Raw genomic sequence first — 23,272 nt, forward strand, 5'->3', positions numbered from 1 at the left:
TTATTAGAGAGAGCGAGCCATAGTCATACTCCAATACACCGATCTCTGTCCACTACTAACTATACTGTTAACAATCGCACATCCAACACTTTCAAAATATCGATAACCACAGAATTTAACTCGAAAACTCGAAATTCGCTTGATTTGAATATTTTGATATAAGGAATGATCTGCAGACACCTATATTCGAAGCCGAGAGCCCAAGAGGAAAACGTATTGACGCTATGCAGATTGCGCAATTTGATATCAATGTTATAAGCCTATTCTGATGATACTGATGTGATAATCTGATGATACAGATGTTATAAACTGATTGTACAAGTATTATAATCTGATGATATCGATTTTATAATCTGATGATACTAAAGTGATAATCTGATGATACAAATGTTATAAACTGATTATACAAGTATTATAATCTGATGATACAGATGTTATAATCTGATGATACAGATGTTATAAACTGATTATACAAGTATTATAATCTGATGATACAGATGTTATAATCTGATGATACAGATGTTATAAACTGATGATACAGATGTTATAAACTGATATACGAGTGTTATAATCTGATGATACTGATGTGATAATCTGATGATAATGATGTGATAATCTGATGATACAGATTTTATAAACTGATTATACAAGTATTATAATCTGATGATACAGATGTTATAATCTGATGATACAGATGTTATAAACTGATTATACAAGTATTATAATCTGATGATACAGATTTCATAATCTGATGATACAGATGTTATAATTTGATGATACAGATGTTACAATCTGATGATCTCATGATACAGATGTTACAATCTGATGATCTCATGATACAGGTGTTATAATCTGATGATACAGATGTTATAATCTGATGATACAGTTACTAAAATCTGATGATACAGTTACTAAAATCTGATGATACAGATGTTATAATCTGATGATACAGATGTTATAATCTGATGAAACAGTTACTAAAATCTGATGATACAGTTGATATAAATTTAACTTATGTTCTTATCTGATGGTATAATTCCTGTAATAATTATACAATATGGATACAGACGCTATAATCTGATGAAACTGACGCTATATGTGATGACTTTGCTGCTATAATTTGATGACACTTATGGTATTATTCCTATAAAAATGATATGATATGGATACAGACGCTCTAATCTGATGAAACTGATGCTATATTTGTTGACTTTGCTGCTATAATTTGATGACACTTAGGGTATAAGCTGATGATAGTCACTTGTTGACAGTGCTGGTGCTATAATCTGACGATGTGATGAAAGTTATATTAAAATCTGATTTCATATTCTAGTAGTTCTATTCTTATATCTTTAGCCAATTTTCCAGAAAACGCGGGCAGAATTTGTTTATTAGAATTACGACCTTTCGGACTATAACGAACAAGTTCTCACCAGTATAATGACAGACAATTAACATTTCACACATTGAAGGTAAACTTCAGATCAGATCAGAAATCTCAACCAAAGTCGACCAATTTACTGGTCTTCATCATGGATATTCTTGTAGTCGATAATTACAAATATAATTTGAACAATACAGGAGAGTAAAGTTCATCTGATATGATAGAAGATTAACATAACATAATCTGAACATCAAGGTCAATTTTGTGATGTCAAAGTCATCTGCTGCCATATCGAATTATGGCCACATAGCGACATCCTTGTTAAGGCTGAACGTTTTCTGTAAAAGTTTGAAATGCGGATTCACTGGGATGCACAGTGGAGAGAAGGTTGAACTTTCAAATTTCGGGTCACTCCAAATTCTAAGTATTTATAGAAAATAACCTCCTCTTACACAGTTCCAGTTGTAAACGTTTGCAATATCAGATTTGGAGCCCAAGAGAAAATCTTTATTTAATATCAACAAGGAATTAAAATTCAGCTTATATCTTTCTAATATTGATGTCTATATTGGGAATTGACAGCTATAGATAAAAGCCCCTTAGAGAACAGACGTTCAGTACTGATGGCGCCCAAAACATGTTGAGATTCTCTGCTCAAGTGGAAGATTTCATTAAAACAAGTCTCGATTTGTTGTCACTATAAACTTATTCATTATATAATCTAGCAATACTCATGGGAAAAAGAGAAAATATAAAAAAAAAACTGAATAAAAATTGATATTGTTAATGTCATATTTTTTTAGACATTTGAAGTTGAATCTATCGAGTATTGAGAGTTAAAGGCCAATTTCAAATATACAGCAATGTTATTACTTTCACCAAAATAACCAAGTCATCCTCCATCCCCGAACACCACCCTTATGGCGATCATCTGAAAATTACCATATATTCTAATATTTGTGATCAATTTACGATAGAGGGATGAAATTTCGTAGCCTAACTAAGATTAAGAATTACCTACATCACTGACAATATGTTGAGTGATCAATCGTAGATCAGCCATCACCATGCGATGTATCCATGTTATTCCAGGATGGTTGCTGATGAAGGTATTTTTGGACGAGGGTCATCGTCATGGACACATTGGAATAGAAGAAGTGAGAATCAACCCTCTGAGATTGACACCATGACATAAGCATGTATCTGTATTTAAGTTAGCCCTATAGCCAGTTTTGTCCATTTCTAGCGATATCAAATGGCAGGCTCAAAAGATGTTCTGGTACAGAGACATGGATTACACTACAAAGATGGTATTGGAAAGTTACATGGAAAATCCTTCCAAAATTCTGACTTTGTAGATGAGTTCAACCTTGCTAACATGTAATTTGGCAAGAATTCTGAAGATCTAGACAGAAAAGACAAATCTTTACAACGGAGAAGGCATCGTTGAATGCAAAGATTTAAAATCGAATTCGTGCAAACATGGTTGTGAAGGAGCTCGTTTTCTGATTGCTGAACATTTTTATAGGTTTTTCATTAAAACGAAATGGCAATTAGTGAATTTTGTTTAATTAAAAATCCAATTTATTTAAATTGTTGTTTCATTTTGATAGAACTGTTTGCCGCACCTTTTGTTTGAGTCATTTCAATATAACAATTTATAACTTTTTGACAAATAAATACTTTATTTCAACACGATATTAAAATAGAATGGACAATAAAAAGTTCACTTTTATTGTTACTCATTAATCAATCCATAATTAGAAAAAAATATTGTCCGAGTTTAACATATTGAATTTTTTGTAATAGTCTTTTCTTTTGAAACTGTGACATTTAGTTAAAACCTTAACGATGTTCAATTAAAATATGGAATCACGGAGTGGCTTTAAATACCAATTCTACATTTTCATTTCCAAAAGTCAAGAAAATTCCTCTGCTTCTTCAAAATGCCCTTAAATTGTACTTGCATGTAAAAATCTTATATGGAACTGAGTGAAAATATCGGCATTTTAAAGAATCGCTGATCCACAGCTTTCTGAAGGTGCAACAAACTGCCCTTTTGTTTACAGGAATCATGCAATTTTCTTCGAAAATTCTGGCCTTTTTTACTATACCAAGTGAAATCAAATGGCCACAGAAGAATTCAACAGAAAAACAGTAATATTGGGCAACCATATACCTCAACTTTAAACACTTAAAAGTGGTTTCTTTTACTTAAAAGTGGTTTCTTTTATTTTCATCTTGTGGAACGTCGCAGAATATAATTTGAGTTACGTATCTAGAAATATGGGATGCAGATCTTGGCCTATATATGAAATCTTCAAAAATTTAAAACATTCCAGTTCGTTTAAAGCCCAATTATCAAAAAAAAATGATATTGAAAAAAAAAAAAATCGTTTCTATCCAAATTTGGTCTTTGACAATGATATCACTAACGACAATTACGGTCCAGCTGCTTTCAAAAGACATCATTTGCAATTGTGAAGTGGCAATTAAATACTCGTTTATAAGGCGCGATACAATCTGATGCGCTCCTAATACGTTTGAAGATGTTCTAGCACGGTTTTAGTTTTCGAGAAGAAAAATAATATTGATACGTTTTCGAACTCGTTTAGAAAATAATAGGCGAATAAAAAATGACTAAACGTATTATAGGATGATATTAAGTGTCTTTATGTAGCAATACAATAGGAAGAAAAGTGAAGACAACAACTAATCGATCGTGTTTGAAAGTAGATGAGGAAAACTGACCACTACCATGATTAGATAGTTACAATCGCAACTGATGAGTCAATTTGACTAGCAGGGTCTCTACAAGGCAAATTATATTAGCATATTCCCTAAGGGTTCTGGTAAGGTTTTGCGAACGTATACTAAGCCTTGCAAATGTATTGAAAAAGTGGATTTTAGTGCTCCACAAATTCTTTTATACCCTTCGAAAACAGGGCTCAATGGTATTTCAAAATTTCAAAATTTAGCCAGTACAATATTATTTATTCAATCAGCATTGTCAAAAATTATCTTCTGGTGCACAAAGATGTTCGCATTAGAATTCCAATATAATCTGATGTGCGTTTTTTGGAATTTGGACAACCACGTTGGCAAAAGTATCTGTTTATCTATATCTTTATACAAAATACAGCTGTGATCAAATACATTTTATGAGAGCAATATCAAAATATTTTTTCAATAATGTTTTCTGAAATTCTATGACCCGATAAAAGTGCCTTACCCCAGTACCTTTTCTAGGCGAAATGTATCGTCAGTAGCGATTGATATGGCTTTAGAAATCGTTTTAATAGTCTCCATGTATTTGTGAGGTCTTAGCTTTATTATAAACTATAGGAGGCCCTGTTCTTAATTCCCTATGATAAATAGCGTTTATAATTCTCAATTATATTGTGAAATGTGATTGGCATTCTAATAGACACATACTTAAATTATCGATTGACCACCACTGGACACCAACATGGCTTGGAGAAGCTGGTATATATCGAAATTTAATGGCCAGAGGAAGCGAAATATGAAATTGGTTTGATAATTAAATTTAACTGACCAAAAGGAAAGCTACTTTCAAGCCTAAAGGAATTGAGAAAGTACATAAAGCTCTATAATTGTAAGATTTCAAGGATGATGTTATCAAAACGTTTTTATTCCCAAAGAGGCGATATTGTCCTACTATAAAAATTTTAAATAGTTTTGAAAAAGTCTGCCATCTCCATAGTATTTTGGACACTGTGCAATCCGCGTAATCCCCTGTTTACAAACTTTTTTGGTCATTGTTTTGCTATCCAAACCACGACTTGATGGTAAATCAGACCGTGTTGTATAGCTTCTGTTTTTAAAATTGTTCATTTGTGTGTTTCGGGTAGGTCTAAGCTACCTTTTATGCAACAGAATGGCAAGTAGCCCTAAAGCGTTTTTAAAAAGTTTAATTTTGATATTTGGATAAATTTTTCCTTGTCGAACACTTTTTTATATTCTTGGTGATTTTCTTGTCCACTACTTGTACTTGCATCCAAATGTAGAAGCTATTCGACATCGAATTGTAACACAGGAAACGAGATTCAATATTGGACAAAGGGGGATAACTCTTCTTTGTAATAATTCTTGCAGCAGAATTAAAGAGATCTTCTGCTGTAGCTACCCCGTCAAATGTATCAAATCAACGCTTCCATCTCAAAAGAGTTTAAAATGTGCTTTTATTTATATCATGATCAGGAAAAAATGGTGTCTGCCGAAGCACATCAATTAAGAATCCCTATATGTAGAGGTAGGATCACAACTTCACAAAAAATGGCATCAGATTTTCTTTGCTTCAATAATGTGGTTCTTTTTCGTCTCATAAAGGTTTCCAAGATCAAATATGTCACGTCCGTAGCTTTAAGAAGTTTTAGCGACCTGTTCGCGACTAGATTGATTTTCGTCCAGACATTTCCAATATTGTTTCAATTATTAGAGAATCTCTACAAGAGGCAAGTTGTCTGAGTTGTTGATAATGTTTCCGGTCAGTAAATTACTCTTGTCTTCACGTCTCTCATTTCATATTTAATAAAACTCGTTTTAGTTCTTAATGTTTCCAATACGTTTCATTTTTGTCCTTTTAAAGAAGTCTATAGGCCTACGCGTATTCTTCTATAGGTCTGGTTATTTTGGCTCGTAATCCCAGCTTTATGTCAATCATAAAAAAACCTGTAGGCTATTATGCTACGTCCTAGAGTTGAACAGGTTTTGACAAGACCGCTTGCTAATGGATCCATCCCTTTAATTTCTGTTTTGTAGTCTAGATTATTTTCTATATGGACGCGAAAAATTGGTCCTTGAGAAAATTTGGTCACCAGAATTTTGGTCACCAGAATTTTCTCGCATTGATTTGGTCACTGAAAATTTGGTCCCAGAAATTCAATAAATTGGTCTCAGTAATAGGCTAATATCACGAGGTGAATATTGGCCAAGAGGTAGTTGGTCACAAGACTCATAATTTTTTTCACAATCTATAATGGTCACAATGTAAATTGTGGACAGATAAATTTATTACTTGGTTACGCACAATCATAAAATGTGCTGAAATAGCCAAAATTGAATTGAACTATAATATGGAACCAAGCAAACAATAGGCTAGTTAGTTTTGACCATGCTCATTGACTGGACGTTAACAGATTGATTCAACCTTGGCCATCGTCGGAATATTATATGGAATATCGATGGTTTAGAATATTTAAGATGTAATTATAAATGTGAACAGCGGAAATTACAACGCCCATTGATCTTTGCAATTAAGTTACAACAGATTGATAATTCTAAGATGAAAGGCCAAGACCATTTCTGAAATGCTCCCTCTCCTTTTCCTGATTCAGATTTAAATTCAGATGTTCATGGAAATTGACTATAGGAATATTAACGTCTTTTTAACAATTGGACTGAGGGTGCTTTAATAATTTGTAGGACATAGGTCAATGCATTAGTATGTAAAAGCAGGAGGCGACGTTCACAATCATAAATGCAATCAATGGGAGGCAACTCTTTTTTATTCTGAAATTTTTTGTATTGTGACTGATGAGTGTCATTTCTAAAAGTTGGGTTGGGTCTTTTGCCGTAAAACGCAGGTGTGGACCTCAACGGGGCTGCCGAGATGACGGAATATTGGAATTTATATCCATATTAAAATTTTCAGGCAATCATTTTAGTAGTTTGGACCATGTCTTTACGGGATAATCGTGTCTACATTAAACACAGGGGATGTAACTCTTGAAACATTTGATGCTTTTTCTAATTTTTGCTCTCTGACTTTTGGATTTCTGCAATTTTCTGAATGAAATTGTTATCTTTCAAGTGATCACCATGGAGTAATTGCCACTAATATATTGGTAGGTTGTTGAAGCATAATAGTTAATGATATTTATGTGACTGTACAGCTACAATGAATGACTTCTGCAAGGAGTGCAGCCGGTTTCTTTGTTTTGTTTATCACAGAAAATATTGAAATTCGAAGGAAAGAGGCAGTGACAGATAAATGCAAAAATAAATTCAGAGATGTATTGTATCCATATCTTAATGTAACATAAATAGCCCAACCTTTGTCTATGCACATTTGATTTGTTATTACACGTAGTTCAAGATTGAATGTCTACAAAAATGTTAACGAAACATCTGCCTCTATTCATTCCTTCTTATTTGTTATGTCATGTCTGCAGTTCCATGAAAGAGAATTTTTTTTAAAAATAATCTCTCACCGGCATCCCCTTAAAACGTGGTCAAGTTTTTCTGACCCTTCTCCACCCGACAACTGTCAAAATAGCCATCAGAGCCTGGAGTAGAGACAGGTGTTTCAGACTTATTATTTATCTCCCTTTACTGATAAGACATCATAAATGTAAGTTTAATATGATTGTGTAAACATCCAAAATAGCCAGTTGCTAAATTGAAAAAAAAGTCCAAACATTGCTGAAATATTTTTTGACCAGTTGCAATGATTTAATTGTTTGCAGGAAGAAAGTTATTTATGAGGGTTGGTACCGTAATAGGTTTATTATTTATTATCTAAAACTTGATTAATTTGTTGTTTTTTTTGTTTTTTTTTTAAGAGAGAGCTAACAATGGCAGAAGAGTCCACTATCAAGCTAAATGATTTGAATTCATTGATAAGTGATATATTTGAAGAAGTAATAACATCAGATGATGTGAGATCACAATGGAAAAGTGACGTAGATCCTATCAATGGTCAAGTTAGATCTGCTGAAAGTAAGTGAGAGCCTCGGGTCGCTCTGTAGAACATTCTTAATCAATCACGTTTGAAAAAGTGCAAATGTCATCAGTGGTTATAAATGGCTGATTTTCTAGAAAATGTTTCATCAATCTGGATGATCAGATTGTGTTATACTCCAGTTGTGTGTTTTATCAACTGAGATGAATCAAATAAAATGTCTTATTTAAGAAGGTCAGTAATGATATATCAGTCACTCACTGAGTGTGCTAAGGGATATATGTACAAGTTCTTGATTTATTTTTTTGTTGAATTTCAGAAAAGAAGAAAGATGTAGATAAGATATTTGTAGAATGTGAAACTTTATTATTGAAATTTAAAGCTCAGTTACAAAATGAAGAAAGTGAAGTCCGGTATGTTTTTTAAAAAAATTTTTATATAACTTTTTATACATGCAGCCAATAAACAATACATGTACATGTAATATGAAGGCATAATTTAAATATCTATGATGTTTCAAGTAATTAAACTAATTTTGTCTGGCGTAAATTATCTGAATTAAGAAACTAACCTTTTAAGGGAGTTGAACAACAAAGCCAAGAATGCAGCCAGGTCTGCTGCTGAAGCTCAAAGGAAAGTAGATATGACTATTGATGATGATGATGATGACGACGTCAAGATTGTAGCTTCATCATTTGATCCTATGGTTATTGCTCGAAGGAAAGCAGCATCTAAAACAGAATCTTCTCCAGTCAGTCAAACCCCTCTTCATCCTAATAATCATTCTCCAAAACACAGAAAATCGTAAGTTTTTATATGAAGTGTCAAGACTTATTCTATACATGTAAAAATTTTATAAGATTTTGTAATTTTCTGCTCTATTTTACTGAATCCAGCCAAACAGGGGTCTTTTTTGTTATTAATTAATGAGTGTAGACCAATTCCTTGCAAATATACAGGCCTGAATTTGAATAAGGTGAGCAGAGTAATGCATGAATGTATTAATGTTTTAATTGTCTAGAGAACCCAGTGTGGCCATTATGAGAGAAGCTTTCACCCAAGCTCTACAGAAACAAATTCCACCTGGTAGTATAGCTCGACCAGTTGGTACCCATAAGGTATGAGATCTTTGTCCTATTTTTATTAAGTATCCTAGCCATCCATGCCCCTTGGATGGTAAGGCCTCTGGCAAAGTTACTTTTTCATCAATTTCTGTCATTAGCCCATTTAGGTGTCCACTATCCTGTAAATACCTTACTCTGGAATGCTTGGAACTTGATAACTATACTATTTGGAAAATTATTTGAATATTAATATTATGGACTGTTTTTGTTTTGTTCATATCGTATCGATATCGAGCAAAAATATCATTGCTGGACTAATTTTGATTCTATCTACAATCTTATTTTTCAGAGACCTGAACATGAGCCATCAAAATGGTAAATATAATGATTTTTACATTACACAATATACCAAATTAGACAGAGAATTTATCCGATTGACAATCTTCCAAATATAACGGCTACTGTCTTTTAACTGTTATTGTATTATTTAAAAAATGGAAGGAAAAGTTGGTCAAATTTTGATTAGACCGAAGAATGAATTGATGTAATAATTAATTGTCATTTTTTTTCTCCAGGCCTGAAGTAAAGCAAGGTAGTTTGATATATGCTAAGAAATATAATGATATATGGTATCCGGCTATTGTTACTGAACTACATAATCCTAATACATCAGCGGTAAGTTATGATAATGAAGAAGTATAGAGTGGTAGTTGTTAATTGGTTGGTAGATTACAAGTAAACATTGGCTTCCTGTTAACTGATATTGCAGACATGGTAGTAGTTGAGACATCCTTCAGACCATTAAAAGCTGTTATTAATGTTTTAATGGACATGTATTTTAGGTTCAGTATCGTATTAGATTTGAAAGTAAAGGACATAAGATGTTGAGTGGTAAACATATAGCTTATAGAGATCCTATACATATTGTATTACGAGTTGGTAGTAGAGTTATAGGTAGGTACATTTGCCCAACATAAACAGGAAATGACATCATGAGGTGATTAGCTACTAGTACTGAGCTAGTCTGGGGACAGTTAGTTCATGGTTATCGTGGGTTCTAATCACAATTGGCGTTTGAAAGTCTGGTGATCTTGACTTAAGTCATCTAAGGCCCAGCAAACCTTATGTTAAACATAAACAGGCAAATTATATATCCTAAGACTGCCAGGAGTCAAAAAAAGTGACCTCATTTCACCCATTAGCTGATCTTTTGTTAAATCCTCAGTTAAGAGAGATTTAGCTGGAATAAAGAGCATCAAAAACCAAGTCTGTTTATAATTTCAGCTTTTTACCGTGATGACGAAGCACCTGGTGGTAATTCTTACTATGCCGGTATAGTAGCTGAGGCTCCGAGTCTGAAAAACCAAAGAAGGTAATTGATTTCAGATTCATGAAAGGTTCTAAAAAAAGTTAGGAAACTATATTGCTACGTTTTGTGGTTATTTCTTCACGTTTGATGAAAAAAGGCTTTGATAGCTAAAAAATATTTGACCATAATGTCAGTTACTTTTAAAATGGCAACTGAAGAATGTTAAATTTCTCACAATCTTTTCTGTTAGTAATCAAATATATTTTATTGGCATTCTTATTTCTATTATTTGTTATCTTACAGATTTTTGATATTCTTTGATGATGGGTATGCACAATACACCAAAGCAAGTGAAATCCACAAAGTTGTATCTCAAAGTAAGTACATGAGAGATTTATAACCCAAATTTTGGAAGGAGACTTAATCCTTGTTGGTAAAAGAGCCTAAAGAAAAAAAAAAATCTGCTTTTCGAAATCTTTGCTCATGAAATTTATTTTAGAGACTTTTTTCTATCGAATATAAATGTGTCTACACCCTACTAGAGGCCTAGGATGTGTGACAAACCTGACCATAAAAGCCATAAAGTGTTTCCAATATATTTTTGTAATTTATCTTATTGAACTAAAGTGTGTTATATCTACAATATATTGTTAGGTGATAATGTCTGGGAAGATGTTTATCCTGAATCACAAGATTTCATTAGAGATTACTTATCACAATATCCAGAGGTAAGAGAATTTTACTGGCACATGAACTTCTTGATTTCCATTAGATTTTGAGATACATCAAAAAAAAATCCAGTTATATTTTACAATGATAACAACTTAGGTTCAAGAGAATACTTTCTACTAACTGGTCCTTAACCAAACTTCTTGGCATTGATATCATGCATATTATTTATATCATATGCACATGTGCATTTTCTGATTTTACACATGCTGTGACATCCTCTATTAAATTGATAGGTTACCAATGTTTTCCTAACAAAATTAAGAATTCTTGAAATATTTCTTTTCTAATAAGAAAAAGGAACTTGTGAGCAGGATAGATATAATAAGATATGATTTCATTTTTTTCTATTTGTAGCGCCCAATGGTACGTTTACAGAAAGGTCAAGGTGTACAGACAGAATGGAATGGAAGATGGTAATTAAATTCTAATGTTTTCATAAATCTGCTAGCAAATTTTAGTACTTTGATTAGTTCCGCATTGTTTAAATGATGCCTAGATTGGAACAGACAGAACCTGTTCTGAACTTAACATACAAGATATTCAAAAAAAATTGAACTGAGCAAGATTGATTGTCAAATATCTTATGCTTTGGTCTTTAAAACATGGCACCATAATCAAAGCATAATTTGATACAGGTAAAAACATCACTGTCAAACATGGGATAATAAGAGATATAGCAAAGAATCGACAATGGTTTTTATAGCCAGTATACATGTAATGTTCTCAATATGGTACATTATGAGGGATAGCTTTTAGGATTATCATGCATATGGTTTCACAAACAGTGACAGAGCCAGGTTTGCGTCCGAAAGGGGGTGAAATAAGAGTTTCAAACCTTGTTATGAGATTTTTGCCTGAAAAATTTGCTTTTGGGGCTGCCCCTCCCCCCCTTTGATTCCACCCCTTTGATTCCACCATTGTTCACAAAGTCTCTAGCATCATAATTTATTTGCAGGTGGACAGCTAAAGTAATGGAAGTTGATGCTAGTTTAGTTAAAATGTATTTTCAAGCTGATAAACGTACTGAATGGATCTATCGAGGTTCCACCAGATTAGAACCTCTATTTAAAGCCCTTGTAAGTACATGTATGCTTTAACTTCATCAGACATCAGTAAGCTTGAACTTCTCATCTACCAACTAACCAACCAAGCCTGCATTCACTTCATCTGCACCATGTGAGAACGAATTTCATTATTTATAGATGAGGTCAAGGAAATAGAGATGGGACTTAGTATTTGCCAAAAAATATTCAGAATTTCAAAGGTATAGATTTACCAGAACTAGATAGCAGAAACAATTTAGAGTTTACTTTGTAAAAGTAATATCATTGTCATAATTAAGATTTGGATTTAAAGGGAATGGTGAACAAAATTCGCAAACGACAGAAGACGGTACCTAGTCATAATTCCAAATTCAAAAAGCTGGCACACAACAAAAAACCAATTCTATCTTTTTATTTGAAAATGTATATTTCAGACCTTTCTCATAGTAAATATTCTTTGGTATACTTTTATTAGTATTATATAAGTTTGTTATTTTAATAAAACATCATTTTTGAATTTTTATTTAGTTTTCGTTGGAGCCGGTAGTATTTTATTTAATTTTTTTTTTTTTGTGTTAAATGAACATGGGTCTTAAGGCATGTCCAAATCTGGCACAACACTGTACGACAGGATAAAAAATAGAAACAATAAAAACTATATTATTGTCCTGTTATTTGACGTTTTGGCTTAATGCCTTCTTCAGAATACATACTGGTACTGTACTACATGACACAACTTTCTCCAGCGTAAGATTCTTTCTATTTTGTCATGTTGTACTGCGTTGTGACGGATTTGGTTTGACGGTACCAATACCAAAATTTATAGATTGTCATGAATTAGCCAGGTTGATTTAATTTTTGATTTAAACATCTGAGATTTTATGATATATTTGTCGTTTTAGCTAATATTCTTTTATAATCAATTGTAATTTATCACTCTGCCCAACTAATGTTATTTCTTTTCATTTCTCAACATTTACTGGAACATTTCGTTATTTTTTAAATCACAAAATTTCAGGCAAATTTAGAAGCACATAAAGGTAGTAGTAAAGGTAGAAGAAATGATCCAAACAGTAAAAAACCTAGAATAGTATATACTAGAGGTGAAGAGGAAAAAGGTAACATTTTAGTTTCCATATTATACTGCTCTTTCACCTATCCTTGCCCATACCTGGCTATATAACTCTCCTTGAAGGTCTTAACTTTTGATTTGTGTCCTGTCTTCATAAGCCTACATAGTGCAGAAAAGTAGGATGTAAAACTCCATTCATTTCATTTGTATCAATGTCAAAACTTTCTTTTAATGATGGGTTGGAACACTGTCTTGAGTGGCAGCAGAATAGCTCTGTCGGAAGAGAATTGGTTTTTTTATGCTAGGTGATTAGGTGCTGATGGATCAAATCCTTCTCAAAGTAAGAAAATTTCTTAAACATCTGGACTTCCAAGCACAGTCTTTGTATGATTACGTTTCTATTATAGGACAGGATAAAAGATCAGTGGCTAGAAAGAGTACTAGTGGTGTTAAACAACTCAAACAAGAAGTAGCTACCTGGCAAGCACCATGGTTAAAATTACAACGTAAAGCTCCTCCACAAGCTACCTATATACCTCCAGCTCCTACACCTTCCAGAACTTCTACTAATACAAAAGGTCAGTAAATTCTAACTCTTTACTTTTTAACGTTTGAATGGATAACCCCTGCGCATATACTGCCAGTTAAGACTATAATTTTGAAATGATAAAATGAACTTATTGCATTGACTTTCCTACTGACGCTGGGTTGGGACACTGTTGAAAAGCTCAGTTGGTAGTGAGTTGGATTGTCTACAATGCAATAAGGTAGCCTGGGTGGGATCCAAATAAAATTCTGATGCCATGGCCATTGCATATAGTACAAATTTTTTTATTAAAACAAATTTATATTAAATTTGAAATATTTTGTAGATCTGTATCAAACTAGCAGTATTAGTAATAAAGTACAAAGTCAAGATATGGCCAGTGTATTACAAGAAAGATTAGCTTCCGTGGAGTCCATGGATATTGGTAAGTAATTTGTTAACAGAAACAGAAAGATATCATCGAAAACAAACCAAATAGCTATCCGGTTTTAGATTGGTCCATCTATTTCTTTTTTCGCCACTAAGGGGCTTTTTTGAAGAAGGAAAAGTGGCTATTTTTTGTTTTGAAAACTACTTATTATTTTATATTGTAGATGAAGAAGCTAGAGGTGAAAGATTAAATACTATATTAGATCTTAAAGATAAAACTAGAAAAAGATTGAGTGAGTTTACTATTGTAATTGTGGCTTATCTTGGGTTTTATTATGGTTGAAATGAAATGATTGAATGAATAATCAATAAAGATTCCATAGACTATATATTTTACCCAGTTCCTGATTAATATTGTCTTTATTTTAGTACCTCACAGATGTTCTAGTAAATGTTTAAAAGATGTAGAGGAAGATCCTACTAAACATCGGGGTAGAAACCCTTTACTAATACCTTTATTATGTTCATGGGAGAGGTAAGATTATTCTGTTCTAAACATTGGCAATGAGTGATTAAAACCATTACAGTAGACAAACTTGGTTTCGTGCCATTTTGAATAATATAAGAAGACAGTAGTTCCTAACCTTTTTCAGCCTTCACATCTTTAAAGTAATCATTTGAACCCATTGATTTGAACCCATTTGAACAGCCCCTAAACAATGGACATTCAATACATTGTAAATTTAAGAATTTTTATTTAATCTAATCATAATAATCACACATAATAATGGATATATAATCATACGGCAGCGATAAGATGCTCAGTGGGAAGGATGTTGTTGTTTTCTTTGGAACCATATAATATCCAAAAAAAAACTCCTACAACAGTTGTCCAACACCCCAGTCCACACCCCCAGGGTGTGAAAACACAGGGATCTAAGAAATCATGCATGGGGCACTTTTCCTTTACATATTGCATGTTTAGTTTTGTAGTTTTGCTGAAAGTTTAACTGCAAGGGTTAAAGGTTATGTTGATAATTGTTATTTCAGACATGTATGTAAGATTAAACAGAGTGGTAAACGTCATGTTATTTATCGTACACCATGTGCTAGAAGATTACGTACCATAGAGGAAGTAGATAGATATCTTAGATTAACTAACTCTAATCTTACTATTGATTTATTTTGTCTTGATCCATACCTACATACACACACAGAATTTGTCCCCATTAAGGTAAACTTATATTTCTGATAGTGCTTTTTCTTATGTATGTTGATAACTTCTACCTTAGAATCTGACAACATTATCAAGTTTGATATGTTCACTGTTAAAAATGTTTCAACCAATCACTGATTGATAGACAGTATCTTGATTATTAATGATTTATCCTATGGTAAAGAGAATGTACCGATATCTTGTGTTAATGGTATAGATAGACAGTGTCTTGATTATCTTTATTTCAGACATTTTGTGATATTAAAGATTTATCCTATGGTAAAGAGAATGTGCCGATATCTTGTGTTAATGGTATAGATAGACAGTGTCTTGATTATCTTTATTTCAGACATTTTGTGATACTAAAGATTTATCCTATGGTAAAGAAAATGTGCCGATATCTTGTGTTAATGGTATAGATAGACAGTGTCTTGATTATCTTTATTTCAGACATTTTGTGATATTAAAGATTTATCCTATGGTAAAGAGAATGTGCCGATATCTTGTGTTAATGGTATTGATAGACAATATCCTGATTATCTTTATTTCAGACATTTTGTGATATTAAAGATTTATCCTATGGTAAAGAGAATGTACCGATATCTTGTGTTAATGGTATAGATAGACAGTGTCTTGATTATCTTTATTTCAGACATTTTGTGATATTAAAGATTTATCCTATGGTAAAGAAAATGTGCCGATATCTTGTGTTAATGGTATAGATAGACAGTGTCTTGATTATATTTATTTCAGACATTTTGTGATATTAAAGATTTATCCTATGGTAAAGAGAATGTACCGATATCTTGTGTTAATGGTATAGATAGACAGTATCCTGATTATGTAGAGTATTCTACTGTAAGAATGCCAGCGAAAGGTGTCAAACTAAATTTAGATCCTGATTTCTTACCAGGCTGTGATTGTACTGATGGCTGTAGAGTAAGTACTAAATCTGTGACATCACTATCAAATATACTTTCAACCTAAATGGTTAAAGGGGAAATTGGAATGGTACAAATGGAGGTTTTAACATCCCCAAATTAGTGCACAATTCTTAGGGTACAGATGACATTGTTCATAACTTCTTGTTTTTTTCTGTTACAGGACTCTAGTAAATGTGCATGTCGGCAGCTTTCAGTAGAACATACCACAGCATTGGGTGAAAAAGATCCTACTATAGGATATAAACACCGAAGATTAAATGAACCAATATTTACAGGGTAAGTACTGTCTTATTACATGTCACTAAGCATGGACACATTATTGTTAAGCACAGTCTGTATGTAATAATTTTCATTGGTCAAAAAATCATCCAATCAAATTCGACTTCCTCACCAACAAAAATGTGTCCAATTCATCAATACATACATTGTATTCTGTTAAATAGGGTAACTTCTGTCTAAGCCAACAAACTGAACTAGAAATGATTAAGCTAGAAAAACTTATTGTCAGCAAAAATATTTCTGGCTGTGGAATGTGTGTTCTTACGTGCATTAGAAATGGACTTGATTAAATAAGTCGGAAGTAAAACTCTAATATATTTATTTATATTACAGGATTGTAGAATGTAATGTTAACTGTAAATGTGATAAGCGTTGTCACAATAAAGTTGTACAGAATGGTCTAAATCTTCGTTTACAAGTCTTCAAAACAGAAAAAAGGTATACAATCTGTATTGTTAAATAATGAAACACTATTTTGAATGTCATCTCTTCTATCCTTGTCACATTAAACATTATTATATATATATATAATTAGAAATATTAATACATAATCATAAAAACATGTTGTTACTCAGAGTTTATGCTATGCGATTACATTGCAATTTGTTGACTGTCTGTTGATTATAAATGTAAGTTAGGCTATACAAAATAAATAGTCTGTTTTACAGGCCCAAAAATGCCTGATTGTTGCCTCAATATTAAATGTACATTTGTGATAATAAATATTAAGTGCTTGCGCTCGCTCCGATTTATTCCAGTTGAAAATCTAAAAAAGCACTTATAAATGATAAATGCGCCCTATCGCCTCAATTTTTGAAAAAAAGGGCCTGTAAAACAGGCTATTTATTTTGTGTGGCCTTAGTTTGTTTTAATATGGTATATTCATGCTACAAAGTATAAATGTTATTGTAGAGGTTGGGGATTACGATGTTTAGATGATATACCTAAAGGAGGATTTATTTGTATTTATGCTGGTCAACTACTAACAGATACTGGTGCTAACGAGGTAAAGTATCTTTTCACATCTTCTCCTATAGGGGATTTCGTCTATAATGATAATCTCAGTATGTCAGTGTCAAAGTTCATCATCAGTTCACAAAGAAATCAAATAAAAACAGTTACATCATTGAATATTTTGGTATTTTTCAGGATGGTAAACAATATGGTGATGAATATCTAGCTGAATTAGATTTTATAGAAGTAGTCGAGAGACAGAAAGAAGGTTATGAGAGTGATGTAGAGGAACCAGACAGCCATATTGAAGAAGATATAGCTGATGAAGAAGATGAGGAAGAAGAAGAAGAAGAAGAATTTGAGGGAACTCAACATAATTCAGGCTCTGATAGGTATGATTACCTAATTACGTTATGTTGCTGAAATGTTTTAGGTTTTTAATTTCACGAAAGACTTGGGTGGTGAGGACCCTGTTATGTATGATTTAGGAAGCAATTATGGCTTTACATGTTAAGCACTTGCTCATGCTATCCTAAAATTAGATCATGTCATTGGTCGAGAAAGTACATAGAGATTTATAAAACCTGGTCAGTAATGCAGTGATACAAATTGATTGGTGATAACGTTTAAAACCCATTACGTTGGGATGAGATGATTTAGCATTTGGAGCAGAAACCAGATTGACACAATATCTTTATTATTGTGTATTGTTTTTTTTTTCCTTTCTGGATGTCAAATGTGAAAAAGACTGGAGAAAATGTACCCATTTGAATCCATTACCTTGTCTTACTGTACAACTGTCATATATATTCATATCATTTCAGTGAATTTTCTGCTCACTTTGGTAGAGGACCTGAAATGGGAGATAAAGTTCATGCAACAAGGTAAATATTTCATGCTCTGGGCATTTTGAGCAAACACATTGTCATGGTGATGCATTTGAGAGTTGTTCTGCACTGATTAAAGGAAACATAGCTGTATTTCTTTGTAGACTCGTTGATTGTCTGGCTCTGTGCTAGCAAGAACTCTCAGTAGTTTGGATTCCAAATAAGTCTTCTGTGACACCAGTCCTGGAAATTTTCTGCGACATGTATATTTGATTGCAAATAAATTTTGCTGTAGTGGAAAAGTAAATATTAGGAGTGCTACAACTGCTTTTAAATTGATACTAATATTTGACATTTATTGTGTTATAAACATTACATAGTATTAGACAATTATACTTGTTTTAATATTTACCAGAAATAGAAGAAAAAACAGTACTCAATCTGATGGTGATGATGGTAAAGTGGGAAAGATTGTATTGAAGAGAGATCAGTCTAATAAAGCCTGGTAAGGATCATCTTCTTCAACTTGATTGTTTATTGCCCTATAAATTTTTGGTCGCCATATTGGCTGCCATTTTGAAAAAGGGCTCTGCCCTAATCAAAAAAAAGACTTTTCATCTCTGCCCCAATCGAATTTACCATAAACAATATAATTTACCTCTAAAAATAACATGCATTCAAAGTCAAGAAAAAAATAATATTGTCACAACCCTACCATAAATAACACCATAGCATGACCATATATCACCATAATGATATACATGTAATAATATATTATGAAAGCTAAGTAATTGATCTTAGCTGCTTCACCAACCGCTTGGGTATTGTATCTCTTAAATACATGGCTGATAAAGCAGCAATTCTTATGTTTAAAGGGTTCAGTTTTGTAAAACATTTCTGTTTACATAGACCCCTATTTTGTATGGTTTTTGTGTGACTATCACATTAAAGTGAAATAATTATTGTAAAATCTACAGGACATCAGAGAAGAAAACAGCTGACTGGATAGAGAAGATAGAGGATAAAAATAAATCTGATATTAGTAGAGATGAGAGTAGTGATGAATTACCAGATTTTAATGTTGATACAGATAAATCTTGTAAGTTGTTTCTGTAATACAGTAATCAAGTCAGTGAGCTTTTGTTTTTCCATTGTTGAAAACAGGATTAGTTAAAGTCATGAAGCATCACCACCATAGTTGTTGAAGGTAAAAGGTTATATTTTGCCAGACAAGTTATTTTCATGGTGAACTCATCAGGCTAAATGAATAAGTTATCTTTGATCAGTATAGGGCTATACTATACACCAGGCAATTTAATAGTCAAAACCTATTGTTGGCAAAGTAGATCAGATGTCTCTGTACACATTTAATGCTCTTATCATATGAGAACAATGAAGGACAACCATTAACTCTATGAATGTTTTTTGTATTGCTAGTAATATGAACAATGTTGTTATATTTACAGTATCAAGACAAATGTCAGAAAATAAGAAAAAAAATGATTCTGGTAAGGACAATTTAATTTCACAGACACATTGCTCAGTTTCTTGTTCATGTTATACTAGAGAAATATATTTAGCTATAAGTCATACCTCGATCATACCTTGATTGAAATTCAAAATAAATTACATAGAGGTCCATGATCGTCAAAAATTGGTAATAACGTACACTTTAGTGTTGAATTTCACATTGAGAAATACATGACAAAATTGATCATAAGATTTTTTGTAAAAATGAAATGAATGGAGTCTTACTTTTCTGCAGCATGTGGGCTAACAAACATGGGCAACGCCATGCAGGGTTCAATGAGAGAAATTTTGCCAGGACAATCTAAAACTGAAATAAGAGATTTCTACCTCTTAACTCAGCCCATTTCATATCTGAACATTTTTCTTTGTAGATTCAGATTCTGATACAGGAAAAAAAAGAACAGGTAAATAAAAATAATTTTGTTATTTTAAACTTGCTTACAAACACACCAGTTTCTGATGGACAAGTATTATTGGGGTTATTCCTGTAACTTTGGAGACATGAAATCATATTGAGAACTTTAACTTCTATTACAGCAAGAAAAAGTACTGGTATTTCTAGATTTGGTAATTTACCTAATCCTAAACTTCATAAAGATTCAGGTAGGTTAAGGTTTATAGCTTCTGGAAAATTTCTTTATTGTAATGTGGTTTCTGTAAAATAAATGCTGATTTTAATACATTTCCTTTTGCCATGTTTTGGAAGAGAGTTGAAATAACTGAAGAAAATTTAACCTTCCTATGTTCTACAATCTGTTTGCATTAATGACTGAAGCTTTTATCTTGATAATATTTCAACTGCCTTGCATCTGCCATTATAAAAAGAAAGAAAGGATAACAACTAAGGTTCACAATTAAGGATCCTTTCTACCAGCTGGTCCTTGGCCAAACCTCTTATTTCATATTTATAATATTTGCATCATTCCAATTTTAAGCTCAATATGATGCAAGATATTACTGAATAAGTGAATTTTATTTTGCAAACCCTGTTGCAATATATGTGGTAAATTTTCTTGCAGATAAAAGGCCAAATCATCCTGGCACCAGAAGTTTTTTTGAAGACAATCAGATGTGCTATATCATGGATGCTAAATCTATGGGCAATATAGGACGCTATTTAAATGTAAGTTATATGATTCTTGACTAATTCAAAGATGAACGAATTGTAAAAAGGTTTTCTAAACTTTTTATGTGTATTGGGGACGCTGATTTGCATCATTCCAATTTTCAGTCAGACGTGTATGGTTCTTGCAATTCCACTGAAACTATGCATTTTATATCACCATCAAAACAAACTTTTGCAATAGTTGGTTTAGCAGAATTACAATAACCACATGTCTGACTGTAAATTGATGCTATCAGCCTCCCTGATACTCAAAAATAATTAAGAAAACCTCTTCCTAATCCCTTTAAGGGAATGTCCAAAATCATAGACAGGATGAAATTTACATCCATTTTTCATCCAACAATTTAAACCAAAATCTAACTTACTGATATTTCATTTTACAGCATAGTTGTGAACCCAATGTATTTGTACAGAATATATTCGTAGACACTCATGATTTAAGATATCCGTGGGTAACATTTTTTGCAGGAATGTAAGTACTAGTTAATATTCTTTCTCTTTAAAGATGGGTTTCCTTATTTTTTAGTGTCAAATTAAGCAAACTATTTGATTAATTGGTGTTTATAATGAATTATCATGTATTCTTCATCATATCATTATGTTCTTATGGCACATAACTAAGAGTTTTACCAACAATAAATGTCCATGTATGTACAGTCTGGATAAACAAATAAAGACTTTTTGACCTTTCTTGATCAGTCACACATTGGAATTCTGCTGGTAATTCTCTTCTAATTTAGATAATTATTTTATCAATTATGGACATATCCTGTTATTCTTTTGTATATTACCATTTCAATATTCGTTTTTTTCTAGGTATATCAGAGCCGGAACTGAGTTGACTTGGGATTATAATTATGAAGTTGGTAGTGTACCAGATAAAGTCTTATATTGCTATTGTGGGTCTTCACAATGTCGTGGACGCTTACTTTAACAAGAAAAAATAATAATTTGGAATCATGGCAAATACAAAAACAAAGAAAAGAAATCATGTCAAGAAATTTGGTCCATAAACTTAATATATTTTTGGAAGAAAACTGTAATTGATTAAAAAAACAAGTTTTTCATAAATCACATGAAGAGAGTGCAAGGATACTTGATGAATTAAGGCCCTTGATATAAACCAATTCTAAAGGTCCTAATAAAGCACATTTGATTGACACATAGCCAATTGTAATTAAACCTTTAGATCTGTCCTCAACCAGGCATCATTCCACAAATAATGAATGGTCAATTTTTTCATGTTTCTCAATGTCAAATTCCACAATTACGACAAATTCTAATGGAAAGATTTTTTAATGAATGGTGCCCTGATCCAGATTATCAGTCTCCATTTACATCTAGTTCAAATGAAATATTGAACAAAATCATCAGAATTTCACATGTACAGCAGCTGCACACCACAGGATTTCAGCATAACTAGTCAAATAGAAATTTTCCATTATGTTGTGTTATACATTTATGAACATATAGCTATTACATGATATTCAAGGATTTCGAGTTTTATATTTAAGTATGTCCTAACAAATTTCATTCTTTCATTTTTCATTCATTCATCTTATTAAAACAAAGTTCAGTTTTCAGTCAATTTTGTTTTTAATCTAAATTATAATACTTTGACATAAAAGGAAAGCTAGGGGAGAGAATTATTCAAAAGTGGCCACCCACAATGAAATAATCTGAGATAAATACTATGCTTTTAACAAAGTTTATCTTTGTTTGGTTAAAAATTGAGGTCCTTGGCAAGAAAAAGGAGTTTGAAGGAGTAATTCATGCTTCCGGTCGGCTTCATGCTAGCCTGATACACATCTTTCATACTCACTTATCTTGCGTAGATACTTCAAGTATCATAGTGTTTTTAAGGACAAATAAAATATTAGGCTAATTAGCACAAATAGGTGGATCCACTGATCTATATAAATAGACCAGTGGGTGGATTATTGTCACTGACAAGAATATAAGATCTTGAAACTTACTCCTATACCCTTGATGAATCAAGGTAAAGAGTAATAGTTTCTCGGACTATAGGAAAACGTTTGTCTTTTACATTTTGATAATATATGCCACATCTTAGAACTGTATGTCTTGACTGAATAAGGTCAATGAATAATCTATTGATCAAAACCTTCTAGAGCGGATCATGCAAATTATGATCGACGTGTAACCACACCCG

General features: G+C 32.4%; 2 protein-coding genes across 2 annotated transcripts; one reads left to right on the forward strand and one right to left on the reverse strand.

Moving 5' to 3' along the window:
- Positions 1-500: 500 nt before the first annotated feature.
- LOTGIDRAFT_111984 (hypothetical protein) lies at positions 501-650 on the reverse strand (the record flags this gene model as incomplete). The annotated part of the gene is made up of 1 exon (XM_009049605.1): positions 501-650. A coding segment is annotated over one exon (150 nt), but the record flags the coding sequence as incomplete, so codon positions are not given.
- A 10,108-nt stretch (positions 651-10,758) lies between these two features.
- Positions 10,759-22,033, forward strand: LOTGIDRAFT_111681 (hypothetical protein; the record flags this gene model as incomplete). The annotated part of the gene is made up of 16 exons (XM_009049606.1): positions 10,759-10,837; positions 11,115-11,188; positions 11,547-11,605; positions 12,148-12,268; positions 12,579-12,695; positions 13,254-13,364; positions 14,607-14,758; positions 15,274-15,457; positions 16,193-16,378; positions 16,544-16,659; positions 16,996-17,100; positions 17,575-17,673; positions 17,781-18,008; positions 20,940-21,096; positions 21,483-21,571; positions 21,916-22,033. Coding segments are annotated over 16 exons (1,995 nt in total), but the record flags the coding sequence as incomplete, so codon positions are not given.
- Between the last annotated feature and the right edge of the window lie 1,239 nt (positions 22,034-23,272).

Source organism: Lottia gigantea (genome assembly GCF_000327385.1).
Source record: "Lottia gigantea unplaced genomic scaffold LOTGIsca_14, whole genome shotgun sequence".
NCBI classification, from domain to species: domain Eukaryota; kingdom Metazoa; phylum Mollusca; class Gastropoda; family Lottiidae; genus Lottia; species Lottia gigantea.